Source organism: Anastrepha ludens, chromosome 6, assembly GCF_028408465.1.
Source record: "Anastrepha ludens isolate Willacy chromosome 6, idAnaLude1.1, whole genome shotgun sequence".
NCBI lineage: Eukaryota > Metazoa > Arthropoda > Insecta > Diptera > Tephritidae > Anastrepha > Anastrepha ludens.
This window is the reverse complement of record NC_071502.1, coordinates 43,026,685-43,041,617: the sequence shown is the minus strand read 5'-3', so window position 1 is coordinate 43,041,617 and position 14,933 is coordinate 43,026,685. Positions and strand designations below refer to the sequence as shown.

The 14,933-nt window shown below is 35.4% G+C and overlaps 2 protein-coding genes across 2 annotated transcripts in view; both read left to right on the top strand.

The window, feature by feature from the left end:
- Positions 1 to 222: 222 nt before the first annotated feature.
- Positions 223 to 6,200, top strand: LOC128866368 (23 kDa integral membrane protein-like). Its single transcript, XM_054107039.1, has 5 exons — positions 223 to 429; positions 5,133 to 5,324; positions 5,402 to 5,563; positions 5,631 to 5,834; positions 5,896 to 6,200. The coding sequence occupies exons 1-5, from the start codon at positions 370 to 372 to the stop codon at positions 5,965 to 5,967; spliced, it is 690 nt and encodes a 229-aa protein (XP_053963014.1). The 5' UTR covers positions 223 to 369; the 3' UTR covers positions 5,968 to 6,200.
- Positions 6,201 to 10,662: 4,462 nt separating this feature from the next.
- The window catches only part of LOC128868420 (23 kDa integral membrane protein), a 63,144-nt gene continuing 58,873 nt past the window's right edge, over positions 10,663 to 14,933 (top strand). The window contains exon 1 of the mRNA XM_054110495.1: positions 10,663 to 10,804. The gene's annotated coding sequence lies outside the window, so the exon portion shown is untranslated. The remainder of the gene's footprint in view (positions 10,805 to 14,933) is intronic.

Here is a 14,933-nt window from a genome sequence, read left to right as displayed (position 1 = left end):
GTTTCTGACGTTCTCTCTCTTTCATTTTTCAATGAAAAAATTATATTCAAACAAATTCGTAACTAACCTGCTTTTATTTCCTAAAACTATGCCACATTTTTGGATATAACAACCTTCTGACTGGAAATAGGTTTAATTGGCTTATTGAGATAAGATTTGCTGGCCTGGAATAGTCGTGCGGCAGTTACTACAATACTATATAAAAAAATGATTAGAATTCAAATGGCAGTAATGCGTATGAAGTCTGCTGGAAAGCGCACATAGAAAAACCGAAGGAGAAAATTCGTAACAAAAGCAAAAACAAAAAAAACAGCACACACACACCAGAGTAAAGAAGGGTAAAAAAAATTCACTAACTTATTCAAAAAAATGGATTGCGGCGGAGTATTAGTGAAGTATGTGCTTTTCATATTCAACATACTTTTTGTAGTAAGTATTAAAAAGAAAATAGAAAAGTGTAGTGTTAAATACCTTAAATGTTAAAGTGAAAACATACAAAAGGAAATGAAATTAAAAACCTCTGATAAAGAAAAATTTTTCGGCACCTATTATTGCTTAGCGGAACATTAAATAATTGCAGGGGTGTGCTTTCATACTTTTTATGCGAATTATTTTACAATGAATCACGGTGCTCTATTTGTATAAAATTTGGTTGAAGTTTAAAAAGCTTTTGCTCTATCACTTACTATATACTTGTGTCATTTTATCGCAGCCATTATCCTAAAACAGATAAATAACATTTGCAGTTCTATACCTACATACATATAAAGCTGCAAACATGTGTCTTGAGCAAACAAATTAGAAAAACATAAACTCTTATCTGTATAAAAATAAATCTTACTTGTTCTATCGGCGGTAAGGCGATTCACTCTTATCATAAATGGTGACAAATTTACATAAATATTAATTGAATCTATTTTTGTTGGTTTTGAGGGCATTTTCTTTTTTTGTTTTTGCAAAAAACTAAAGTGATACTTCGTACTAAGTATATGTAAATATGATGATTTTTCAACTGCATATACAGGGTGGTTGATGTAGTTTTTATTGCGGTCTTGTTGGTGTGCATGATTCATTCAGCGAGTCAGCTCTGTTGTAAATACATGGAACTTCAATTTCTTGAATTATCAGATTTTGAGAGCGAAATAGAATTTGTCGACATCTCAAGGATGTTGAATGCTAACCCACTTCAAAGAGGTTTTCGTTCGCCATTGATGATAGGATGAAAAGGAATCGACACTGTGACTAAAAGCAACAGTATACAAGGCTGGCACTCGAAGTATAACCAATTGAAAAGACCATAAATTTAGCTTGGAAAATTACTTTTATTCAATTCAAAGTAAAAAATTTGTGAAAATAATACAACATTAAAAATCAATTTAATTTTGCTCGATATGACTACCTTTTGCCTTGACTATGGCCTTGAGATGGTCCAGAAACGAATCGCAAGCTGCTCGAATGTTACTTGCAGGTATTTTGGCTCACTCGCGGACAATGGCTTTTTTCAGCGTCTCGAGACTGGTGAGCCTTTTAGTTCGGACCTTGCTCTCCAAAATGGCTCAAAGAGAATAATTCATCGGATTCGCGTTTGGTGAATTTGAGCGCCATTGTGTGGACGTTATGAAGTTCGGAACGTTGTTTTTAGCCATTCTTGGTTCACTCGAGCTTTCGAGATGGTGCCGAGTCCTGTTCAAACGTCCATGGTCTGCCACCGAAATATTTGTCTGCCCTCGGCTTCAAAGCAACCTCCAGAATACTTTCACGATAATATTCCGCATTTACCTTGACGCCAGGCTCGATGAAAACGATTGGAGAGCGCTCATCTGCGGTTACAGGGACCCAAACCATTGCCTGTGGCGGGTGCTACCTTGTAGCGATGACTTAAAATCAAATAATCCCTCTCGTTTTAAGAGTTTACGAATTGCTCAATTTGAAAAATTTTCTCGTCAGAAAACACAATGTTCGAACATTGACCGCTTTCAGTATGCGGCAAATGCTACGATGAGATATTTTCAGTTCTTTAGCCATTCGATTGCCACTCTCTAGGGGATTTTGCTCAAGTCGCTTCCTCACTTTTTCAACCATTTCACGTGACGTTGCAGTCTTTTGATGACCACCTCCATGACGTTTCGCGTTGCTACCAGTGTCATTGTAACGAGTAATGGTGCGATAAACAAAGACTTTATTTACTTCAAAGTGATCGGGCTGACGAACAATCGCTCGTTTTGATTTTCAAACTAAATACAAAGCAATCTCACTCTTACGTTTGAATTCCATTACTGATTTCTTTTTTCGTGTTTACTCTCCGCAAAATGCTTCTGCGCACTTGTAAACAATACTCTGGACTGTCAATTCGACAACTAACAGACAGTTGATACCCGTGCATCAGCTGCGCGAGCGGTCTGAAGTTGGTTACACTTCGAGTGCTGGACCCTGTAATTTATTTAACTACATCGATCGGCAGCTCGGACTAGATTGTTTCTCAGGCTAAGCTGAAAAGGTGCCACACGTAATATGAGATCACAATGGTAGGAGTTGGGAACTTCTCCTTCATAGAGATAACAATAATGGCCGAAGTGGTGAGAGCTATTTTATTTTAGTCCGATCTTCTTCTGCAACATTTTCATTCCTATTCAGTCCAATTTAATTCACCTTGCACACGGTAATGCAGATTTAGGAGAGACTAATTTTAAAAAATAATAAGGGATTGAACGCCCGATGGGCTGTCCAAAAGCGGTTAAAACCTCGTGTCTAGCACTCTCAGCTATTTTATGGTGTGCAGTATAATCTAAAACTTACGTTTTCAAACAATCTCTACTTAACACTAAGTAAAAGTTCTGATCTATGTGAGATCTCTGTTTACTAACATGTTAATTTTGGCATGACAAATAGGCGCTAAGCAATCCGAAACTTTTTTATTAAATTTATGAAAATACTTTGCTCAAGCAACACAAAAATTAATTTTTTTTTCAGCAAACTGATAAAATTGTTGATAACACTTAAACACTTCCTTTCTAGTACGTTGTGTATTAATTGTGCTGTAGTAGCCCCATGTATCTAATAAAAGTATTCAGTCATTTATAATACCGCGAATTTATCAGTGAAAAATGTTCAAATTATGGATACGTATACGTTTATGACGTCATTATAGTTAAATACTCGTGCTTAAATTTGGCCCAGTTTTTATTAATTAGGAGTTTTTAAAAAAATATACGATTTACGACCTACAGTTTGATGCCGCCTCCAAACACCTCTAGATGGCAGATGGTTTTTATTTTATTTTTTGTTCAGATTTGACATTGACTACCGAGGGGTGACAACCACTAGAAAAAACCTTTTTCTATCATTCTATACCACAGATTCGAACCCGGGCCCTCTTGTAAGATAAACACGCACGAGCCCAGGTTCCGGTGGCCGCAATGCAAAAAAACACATGGGCTGAAAAGTAGTAACACAAAGATGGCACTAGTTTGATTGCATTTACCCCTTTGTCAGTTATTATAACCTTAAAAACACAGCTGAAATTTCATGCTACTCTATTCATTAGTTCGAGAGTTATTGTGCTGAGAGTGACGTTACTTTTGTTATTTTCAAAACAGTGGATCAAAAAGAATTTCCTGTTTTAATTTTACACTGCTTTTGATGGGAAAAAATACCGCTCAAGCGAAGCAATAGTTTGAAAAGTATTATGGGGACTCCACTCCATCAGAAAGAACAATAAAACGTGGTCGTAGAGACGCCAATGATGCACAACGCAAACAGCGCCCAAATGAGGTGGTAACACAACTTCACAAAATCGTTTTGAATGATCGAAAAGTGAAGCTGCGTGGGTTAGCTGACATCGTAAAGATATCAAAAAAAAAAAAAAACGTGTTGGCTTTATATTGCATGAGCATTTGTCTATGAGAAAGCTCTGTTCAAAGTGAATGCCGCGTGTGCTCACTGTTTAGCTTCATTAAGACAGGGCACCGTGCCTCAAGTTAATCAAAACAATGGCAAAACTACATAAATTGAACTTCGAATCGCTCCCACATCCACCGTATTCGCCAGATTTGGCTCACAGCGACAACTGACCGTTTCACAGACCTAAAAATAATGCTCTCAGGTAAGACATTTCGCTCGAATGAAGAGGTTGCCGCTGAAATCAAGGCTTATTTTGAGCAAAAGACAACTCGCTCTACAAAAGTGGTATTGAAATGTTAGAGCGGCGCTAGAATGATTGCGTTGTTCTTGATGGAAATTACATTGATGAATGAAGTTAATTTTGAACAAACAAAAAACGTGTTTTCATTGTTAGACCCGGGACTTTTCAGCCCATATGTTACATATGCACGTGTATATTTAAAATAACTTACTTACTTATGTGGCGTTGCAACCGTGTGTCGGTTTCGCTAGCTGTTTCTGTCCTGTCTTCGTTGGTGCCAGTTGGAAATCTCGAGTGAATACAGGTCCTGCTGTACTTGGTCTTTCCAACGGAGATGTGGTCTTCCTCTACCACGCCTTCTTTTTGGGGTACCGTGTCGTAAATTCGCCTTGCGGGAGCTTCTTCTTTCATACGGGTGATATGGCCAAGCCAGTGTAGCCGTTGTATTTTTACACGCTTAACCATGTCCATGCCCCTATATAACTCATACAACTCGCTGTTCTACCATACGCCGTACTCCTCACTAACGCGCAGAGGGCCAAAGATCTTACGTAGAATTTTTTTCTCGAAGACTCCCAAAACTTTTTCATCCGCTATTGACCTCGTCCATGCTTCTGCGCCATATATTAGGATGGGAATGATGAGCGATTTGCCAGTTTGGTCCTTCGCGAGAGAGCTCTATTTCTCAGTTGCCTACTGAGCTCAAAATAACACCTGTGGCAAGAGTTATTCTCCGTTTGATCTTCAGGTTGGTGTCATTTCTGTTGTTAATACTGGCCCCAAGGTAGACAAAGATATCACTTTTTAAATTTAATTTACAATAACATTATTTTTAATTTTGTTCAATGCTTTGATTATCGCTATAATGAGATCATCCTTCTTCAAATGCAACCTATTGGTGGCAAAGCGAAAGAGTATTCTTTTATAAATTTAAGGATTGTATTCACGTTAATAATTCTGACTTCTTCAATTACATTTTTATTATTAACAGGTATGTGGCATATTGCTAATTGTCTTCGGTTCCATATTAGTATCGCACATCCAGCAAGTGGGTAGCGTGGCGCAAACAATGGAGGCCAACAGCATTCCCATTGCCATACTTGTTTTGGGAAGTGTGATATTTATTATCTCATTCTTAGGCTGTTGTGGAGCAATACGCGAAAATACATGTTGCACAATGACGGTAATTTTGGAATCAAAATGTTTTTACATGCATGATTTTACTTATATATGTATATACTTGTTCGTTTCTATTCACAGTATTCCGTCTTCATGCTCGTACTTTTCCTGGCGCAAATAGCTTTAATAGTGCTGGTCTGGACACAACGTATTAAGCTCCTCAATTATATGAATCAAGTTGTGTCTACGATTTGGAATCAACACAAAACTGATCCGAAAGTAATGGACGCTCTACAATTAACCGTAAGATTTGAGAACGTTACGTATTTATGTCGAGCATTTATTTATGTTTTAATTTTCACGTATGTAGTTTAATTGCTGTGGCTTAAATGGCTCAACCGATTACACTTTCAATTTGGAGTCGATTCCGAATTCGTGCTGTGGTTCGAGTGCTGTATCTTGCGGTGTTTTAGATGCGCTGAAGAAGCCTGGTTGCAGTGCAGCATTCACTAACTTCTGGGATAAAAGCATTGATATAGTGCGTTATGCTGGACTCGGCGTTGCTGCTATTGAGGTAGGGGTTTGTTTACTGATATCTTAACTATGTGAACTATATTTTCTTATTTTATTTCTAGTTGGTTGCTTTCATCTTCGCTTGTTGCTTAGCCAACCAAGTACGCAACACAAGAAGGAGAGCGAACTACTAAAATTACAATGGCCGACAAAACGAAGAGTTACGTCTACAAAGTCGTTAATAAGTAACTTTATATGTTGTTGCTAATTGTATAACTGACACAAACTTAAGTTTAAGACATTACTGATTAAGTAACGTGTTGGTGGAATTAATTTTTTGAAATCTTGTTCCTGTAGAAAATCCTGTTTTAACAAAACACTTAAATAAAACCGATACATTTTCGCGGAAGCGGAAATTATAACATTATATTTATGACCAATAACAAGAGTGCTTACAATTCATGGGTATTGTTTTGGGAACACTGTTGAATGGAACCGACCGGGTGTCTGCACTAGCCATGCGTGTCCCGCACAATAAGTATTTTAGCATACCATACAAGGTGAAGGCCAAAATAAACAAGACTGGCGTTATAAAAATGTTTTTGATGGCGCCATCTTTTTAATAAGTTAGCGCTTTGGAAGTTACATCTCTAGCTGACTTCCAGTGAAAGCTTGGTGACATTCGATTCAGTTGAAGCGAAGTTATTGCGTCTAAAATGTCTGTATGCTTGTGTCATCGGTACAAAAATGAGTTTCGAACAAAGAGCTCTAATATACAATTTTGTTTTAAAATCGGTAAAATGTTTACCGAGACATTTGAATTGGTGAAAAAAGTTTATGGCGATGATTGTCTATCTCGTGTCAGAGTTCATGAGGGGTTTACACGTTTCAGAGATGGTTGTGAAGACATAAATGACAATGAACATACGGCCCGCCCAAAATCAGTAATCACCAAAAACTCCATGGAATTGTTTGTAAATTTATCAAAAATGAACCGGAATCATCGTTTAAATTCATAGAATCGGAGTTTAATATACGCAAAAACATCGATTTATCGAGTTTTTACGAAAGCTCTGTGCACGTTTCATTCCGCACAAGTTAACTGAGCTGCTCAGAATTCAACATTCTAAAGACCTCATTAAAGAGGCGAGAAAATACGAGAACTTCATTTACAGCATAGTAACTGGTGATGAAACATGGTGTTTCCAACATTAACCTCAAACTAAACGTGAAAGTGCCGAATGGGAAGCCCCAGACGAACCATCACCCAAAGATCGCGTTTGGAGAAGTCAAAAATCGAGCCGATGTTCATTTGTTTTTACGATTCCAAGGGAATTGTCCACAAGGAGTCCGTGCCAATGGGCCAAACAGTTAATACAATTTTCTATCTTGGCGTTTTGAAGCGTTTGTTGCATCGCATTCGGCGAATTCGCCCTGAATACCGCGAAGGAGGAACCTGGCGCTTATTGCATGAAAATGCCCCATCTCATCGATCCACACTTACGACTGATTTTTTGACTAGAAATCGCATTTTAATCATCAATCATTCACCGTCACATCAGGCGAACTGATATGGCTCCCTGTGACTTCTACCTATTCGTAAAATTGCATTTGGCCATGAAAGGATAACGTTTTGCGTCCCTAGAGGCCACCCAACGGGTTTGTCTTGACATCCTGAAGGGCATTCCGGTCAATGACCTGAAACACTCTATCGAAAAGCTTTCAGATGTTTCGAGTCCAGAGGGGTCTATGTTGAATAAATAAACTCCTGTAGTTTCTATTTTTAGCTCAGTCTTGTTTATTTTGGATTTCATCTTCTACATGTACTATACTATCGAAGTTTGGCTGCTAAGTGCGTTTGCTGGGGTGGACGTTCAGTCAATATCATTTAAGAAGCTTAAACTTATTGGCCCATAGTCATAGTCGAATGCTGAAACATATTTTAGCTAAAGCCCAAATCTATCTTAAAATCAGTTTCTAAAATGTAGTTTCTATCTAGAATGAGAGAGATCACAGCTAACCATATCAAAAGGAATAATTTACTCCGCAGTATAACGAAATATGAGTAATTTGATTCAGTAGCCGGTGTCAGTTGATTTTTACTTACATTTAGAAACGGAGAAGCAAAAAGCAACACAGACATTTTGTAATCACATTCTCCTCATTTTAAAATTGAAAATCTGTGTTTGTGTTAAAATGTAATTAATTAGTATGAAACATACTTTTAATTGTTTTAACTTCCCAATGAATACGGGCCAGGCATGTACAATATATTTTTGCTCAATGTAATATGTATAGCTTTCGCTATAGTGAAGGCAAATTACAATATTAAAAGAGAAATATGTACACATTCATTAAACTACATATTCAAATACGGCTCGAAGATGTCCGGATGCATACTTTTATGCTAACGTTAATTTATGTTTTTCAAAAATGTGCTAACAGCGTAACAGATGTTGTTGCAATTAATTTACACGAAAACCATATGCACATAAAAGAGATTTTCTGTTGTACCACAGTGGATATTTTTTTAATTTATTGAGAATACTATTAATTAGCAGGATGTTTGTTACTAAAAAAAATATGTGAAGCAGTCTTTCAATTTGCGATTAAAATTCAATTTTAGAGATAATGCCTTAAATTGGCAGCGTACTTGGTAACGATAAATTATTCGCTTGGGTTAATTTACGTTTTTATTTTTTTATTATTTATTATTATTGTTAAATGAAATACATATTGCATATCCATTCGGATACTATTGAAGTAAATTAGTGATATCTATTTTGTATTTTTTTGTTTCTATCGAAGTACTAAATTTAAATTGAACAAATTTAAAATTAAAAAATATACAGTCTTTGCAAACACGCGAACGAAGTTATTCGTGGAAATGATTTTGCATGCTATTAGATCATAAAATTTAAGGGGGAACTCCACTGTGGGGGATCAAGAAATAGTCGATTTTTGGGAATTTTTTTTTGTAAGTAGGAATGATTATTCGAGAATCGGGCAAAAGGCAATTTATTATATATGTATTAGACTATGTTGATGTAAATTTTTATTAAAAAATATTGAAAATTGACAAATTTATGTAAATAAACGTAACGAGTTAAAAAAAAATGACGTCATCTGGTAGCAGCGACACAGCAATGAATAATCATCTGAAATCAAAGAACCAAAAATTTGATCAATCTACACAATAGTGGCTATCGTTGTACGTAGCCGTTTTTTTTTTTTTTGGCTACGTACAACGATAGCCAATGCGATAACAAAAATTTTGAAAAAAAGAAAATTAAAATGCATTAGTCTTTGAGAAATCGTTGCCACCGTATCAAAAAAAGTCCTTTCGAGAAAAACGCGTTTAAAATAAAGCATCGTATCGTAAGCGCTACGGGGCCGCTCCGACAGGCGCTCACTTAAGCGCACATAGAATCGGGAATAAAGCGAATTTCGCTTTAAAATTTTTACCACATTTTCTTGAGTAGTTATACTAACAATTTATGCAAAAAAAAAAAATCGATTTCTGTTTTAATTTTCACAGTGGCATTCCCCCTTACCAGGAAAAAAAAGAAAATTTACTTGTTTTATTTTACTTTTATTTTAAAATTTGTAAGGCGTTACAATATTTTTGAATGTTTTAAAATTGATATGCACTATTTTCGTTATCGCTTTCATTGCTATTCTTTTATTCTTCTAAATTTTCTGCTGCCTTATACAAAATCCGCTATATCAATAACAATACAATACTTGGCTTTTGGCTTTTACGTATTTGTTATTGTTATTAACTTCACTGGGTTCTCCATCTTCACTTTCCGAAGAACTATCGACGGAATTTTTCATAACTATCTCTGATGTCTCTCTTGCGTTCTAGGTATCAAACGTGCGACAAAAAATAAATGCCGCACTATGGCTGCTTTTTTACAATTTAACAATATTTTACATCGCTCGGTATTTGATAATTTTGCGTTTTTATTGTTACTAATTGTTTTTTTTTTCTCACTTTGCAACTCTCTTACGCAATTTTCTGACACGTGTAATTATCCCAACTGTAAAGTACTAAATAAATAATGTAAAATCTACACATCTGAAAAATATGAGTATGCTAAAATATACATCCTGTATTTTAACGCTCCATTTCTACACCGCGCGTTCTAACAACCAAATTCTACACATTCAAAAATTCCGCGTTCTAAAATTCTACATCATTAAACAAAAAATAAAATTTATGCATTTATCCTGTTTTACTGTTCAATAATTTTAAATGCATATTTTACTTGCATAACGATTTTTATGTCGTGTAGTTTTGCATATTTTCGAGGCGCTTAATCACTTTCAATCATTAAATAAATATATTTATAATGTAATTTACCTCATTTCTTTTTGTTAACGAATTCGCTTTTAAAAATTAAAGGGAATTGTTTTAATTTTCAAAAAGTACACTCGGTTAGTTAAAAGTACATTATTGCATGCACAAAAATACAAAACAAGAAAACCAATTAAACAACATTGCTAGACTCTAATTTCAATAAGTTTTCAAACAGCAGTAATGCCCATTTCACCTAATCCATGCTGCCCATTACCCATTTGAAATTTACGACGAATTCATACAAGGTGCTATTACTAGAGTAGCTGATTCGTTTTGTTTTCTTGCGATTTGGTTTTGTGATTGTCAAAATATGCTGTTTCTCTGCCGTTGCTTTATTTGATTTTTTTTTGTTTTGACATTATGATTAAAATTTTTTCATTCAAATTGTACTAAATTGTACACACAAAATACATGTTTATAGTTGCAGTGCCACCACCTTCTATAGATTCGCCTTAGTTTGTGTTTTTCTACCCAACCAGTGCAGCCAGCTCTGTTTGTGCGGCGGAGATGTGTTATGATTTGGCATCACAAGCGCATTTAAATTTCGTGAGTGGTGTGAATCGGTTGTATTATTTTTGCTGTGTTGTGACTCGCTGTTTATTTCGTGCACCGTCGTTTAAACATTTCATACAAGTGAAAGGAAAGGGCAGCAAGAGTTGTTCGTTAAGGTATAATTCGTAAGATAATTGGAAAATTGTGAATCAAAGAAAATTAAATAAATATGTGTTATTTATGTAATAAATACATCGCAAGTGCTGTTAAAGGGCCAATGCTTTGTTGTTTGCTCTACGCCCATTCATAACAAAGTGGTTTCGATGAATTTTGGTGGGAGGCAATTCGAACGCTGCGCATGGATGCTGATTTCTCCCTCCCAATTGTCTTTATTCATAAATTGCGACGCAATTTTCGCGAATCGTAAGGATGCCCTTTCGATGCTAATACATTATATCTATCTACATACATAGGCAGAATAACCGTTTATTGTTCGCTGATGTTTACTAAAATTGGGATTCTGTTTTCGGTTTCATGAATGATTTATTTGTTTTCTATGGGATAAAGCACATGAACGTATGTATTTAGAATGAAGTATACAATTATCCGTGGAGTGCAGTGAAACGTGTCAAAGTGGTTTTTTGTAATGGCTGTCATGTTATTCCAAGTGTGATATATGCAATATCGTAGTTTCCATTTATTTTTAGTTCCTTTTGAATTTCCAAGCAAAGGAAATGCACGAATGGAAATCCTTAAGAAATAAAACAACTTAATAAATAACTCAGACGCGCTTGCTACTTATTGGCAGAGAACAAGTGTCAATGAACACATGAGTAGATGTGGTGCATCTGTGTGCTGTCGTAAGTGAAAGAAGTCAATAATGCCGCACACACAAAAGCCAAAAGAACTTAAACAGCGAATATAAATACGTAAAAAGATGCTGAGTTTTTTTATACATACATAAGTTTTTGCATATTGAGTATAAAATGTGAAGCCAATCGTTCATGACAGAAAGAAATCATTGATCCGACAAAAATTTAAGGTAGCAAAATTAAAAAGTAACAAAGTGATGAAGTTAATGTGAGGGCTTGTGAGTAGATGTATGTAGCTATGAAAAGCATATTGTTTTGTATATTATGCAGCTGGTTTTACCGGTTTTGCGAAAACGGATACAAAGTAAATCGCAGAAAAACTACCTACCTGTGTTTTCTTCCCCATATTGAGAGTGTTTGTCAACATGCGTCTCCATTGTAAATAAATGCATATTGCGTATACTTACGTAAATGTATATTAAATTATGTGGTTATGCAGTAACTTAATACACAGTAAGCTATGCAGTCACAATATTAATAAAGCACTTTCGTTAGCAACGTTATTTGATGCGATGTTAAGTTAACGTGGTTGCACCAGAGAATGTTAATGCAATGAGAAGGTGCAAATGTTACTGTGAGCTTTTTTTAGTACAATTGAGATTTGAAAGATTTGTAATAAGGTCATTTAGCACACCGAGTTTATAGACACCTCACTGACTTTTGCCCACACAAAAATTAGAAACACCACACATTTTTCACCTCAACACACAACACATTTCTCACCTCGACATTAAACCAATTAAATTTTTACTATTTTCGTATTTTTGAAATAATAAGCGAATACGTAAAATTTATTACATATTTTTTTTTTTTCAATTACATTAAAAAAAAAACGATTTAAAAATAAAAATTTATAAAAAAAAGTTTGCGCCGGGAATTGAACTCGAGTCTAACATGTGGCGAGGAAAAATAGGCGGTGCGTTTATTTCTTCGACTGCTTATTTTTTGACCATTTTGTTACTTTTGAAATGATAAGCGGATTCATAAAATGTATTACAAATTTTTTTACGATTACATTAAAAAAAAAAAAATTTAAAAACGAAAAAAAAAATTTGTGCCGAGAATTGATGGTGAGTCACGTGGGGAGGATAAATACGCAGAGCGTTTATTTCTGCGCCTGTGAACAAAAGGTTTTGTGCATGCGCGCGACGCGAATAAATTTTAATAAAGTTCTGAAAGTAATTCATGAAGTTTTTCATTACACACATATGTACATAAATGAACGTATACTTTATATGTAAATAAATGATGGTATATGAAATATACATAAGTACATAATATGTATGTACATGTCAATAGGAGGTATTTGCATTCAGAAAAAAAGAACGGTTTAAGATAAATCAACACTTATTTTATATTGTATGTCAATTTATAGTTTATGTATTCGACAGCATTTACATACATATGTATGTATGTACATTTGTATATGAAAAACAATAATGCGCAAGCGCAAGAACATCATATCACATATGCAAGTATGCCCAAATAACCTTGACTTATGTATGTACACATGTCATACCACATCACATTCTTACAAGAAATCAAATACACATGCGCACTAGTGAACGAGTTTCTTCCTAACAAGTGCAAAAACAATTCTGCTCTATGTATGCATATATACCGACTTTATGTCCTAGCATATATACATACATACATATATACCTACTTGCCTTCTAAACTTCCTACAAAATAATTGTATTCATATGTTACAACATCCATGCACGTTCATACATTCAAGCATACATATATGTACATATGCGCGAGCACAGCGCTCCCTTCTTGCTTCCGTGTACTTTTGTCTTTCACCAGTCGATATTCCTAATATTGTACTTACAAAAACACAATATTTTGATAGACGCAAAAGCAACAGCAAGCACAACGCGATGGCCGCTTTGCCACCACACATTCTAAAATGTTCTAGAACACAACAAAACACATACATACCTCACATGCGCATGTCGCCCAAAGCTAAAGTCTAAGCCTAGCGACTACAAAAACAAAATACATTCGTAGACGCAGTCGCAGCGGCCATGATTCTATCAGCGACGGCGCTGAACAATTTAGAACAAAAACAAAAAGTTCATTCATAAGTTCGAGCTCATATTTCAATTTCATTCATAAAACGACCCGCCATATGCCAATTTTCGCGACCATTCGAAAATAGTCAATATTGGAATATTTCGCGTGGAATTATTTGCCAATATTTGATAAATCTTAAATTTTTGTCATGTCGAGTGGCCGCGGCGCCGTATGTATGTATGCACCCTTATATGTATGTACATATATGTCTTCTAACTGTGCGACAGTCGCGAGTTAATGCGACTTCCAGCGAATCACACATTGCTGTCCGCAAAGCCGCATATATGTACCTTATGATCAGAAAGTACCGGGAATGTTTAAATTAAACAAAACAGAGTTAAATTTAAGGCAAATTTATATTATCTCCTTCAAAATTTGACCCGTCTGAAGCAACACACATGTGCCAACGTTTAACCCAGTCCTCCAAACACCCCCGGCAGGCCGATTTGTATTCTCTTTGATCAGTGCGATGGCGCGTTATCATCATGCAAAATCTGAGAATTGTTTGCTCACATTTCCGGCGGTTTGCAACACACAGCATCTCTCTAAGGTTTCAAAACGGATAAATAGTATTCTCTATTGACTGTCTGGCCCGATGGAAGGTACTCATGGTGAACTATGCCTTGGCAATCGAAGGAAGCAGTCAACATCACCTTCCCGGTTCTTTTTGCTCATAGGGTATACATATCCCATGTGTCAAGTGTGCGCAGAAGCTTGTGTTCTGGGTTTGTTAGAATGGTGGTAGTTTGTACATATATTTATACACATATGTGAGTATGCGCGTTAGGCTTCCTGGATGGATATTAGAATATTTTCTCATCAATATGTGTATGTAAGTAGTTCAGATTTGACTGAAGAGATTAAATATAGGAATGCATATTCATATGATTGCCTTTATGGCTGTTTTACATATAAATTAATTCAAAAGAAGTATGAATAATGTTATATAGAAAATAAATTTCTAAATAACAGGTATTAGAAAAACCTGAATACACTATTTTAAATCAATTCTAATTAAACCAAATATAAAAAATGAAATAAAAATATCGAACAAAAAACTTTGTACAGGACTTGAACCTGAGTCACATATGGGACGATTTACTGCATACGCGACACGACTTTCACGATTGAGCTAAACTACAATTATTAATGAACTTTTCTAAATCCCTCATTTATTCGATTCGCAGTTTTATATGCACATATTCTGCGTTAGTTGAAAGTTTGTATGCGTAATTATATGAATATGCATGTGTGTATGCGCGTTTGGCTTTCTGGACGGATATTAGAATGATATTTTCTCATCAATATAATTTGGATTTGATGAAATAGATTATAGATATATGTACATATTTTC

Bases quoted from the DNA above. Each gene is read 5' to 3' on its own strand.
- LOC128866368 (XM_054107039.1), top strand. From the start codon at position 370: ATGGATTGCGGCGGAGTATTAGTGAAGTATGTGCTTTTCATATTCAAC. The intron at 5,564-5,630 runs GTAAGATTTGAG...TCACGTATGTAG, and splicing joins TGGACGCTCTACAATTAACC to TTTAATTGCTGTGGCTTAAA. The intron at 5,835-5,895 runs GTAGGGGTTTGT...TTTTATTTCTAG, and splicing joins TCGGCGTTGCTGCTATTGAG to TTGGTTGCTTTCATCTTCGC.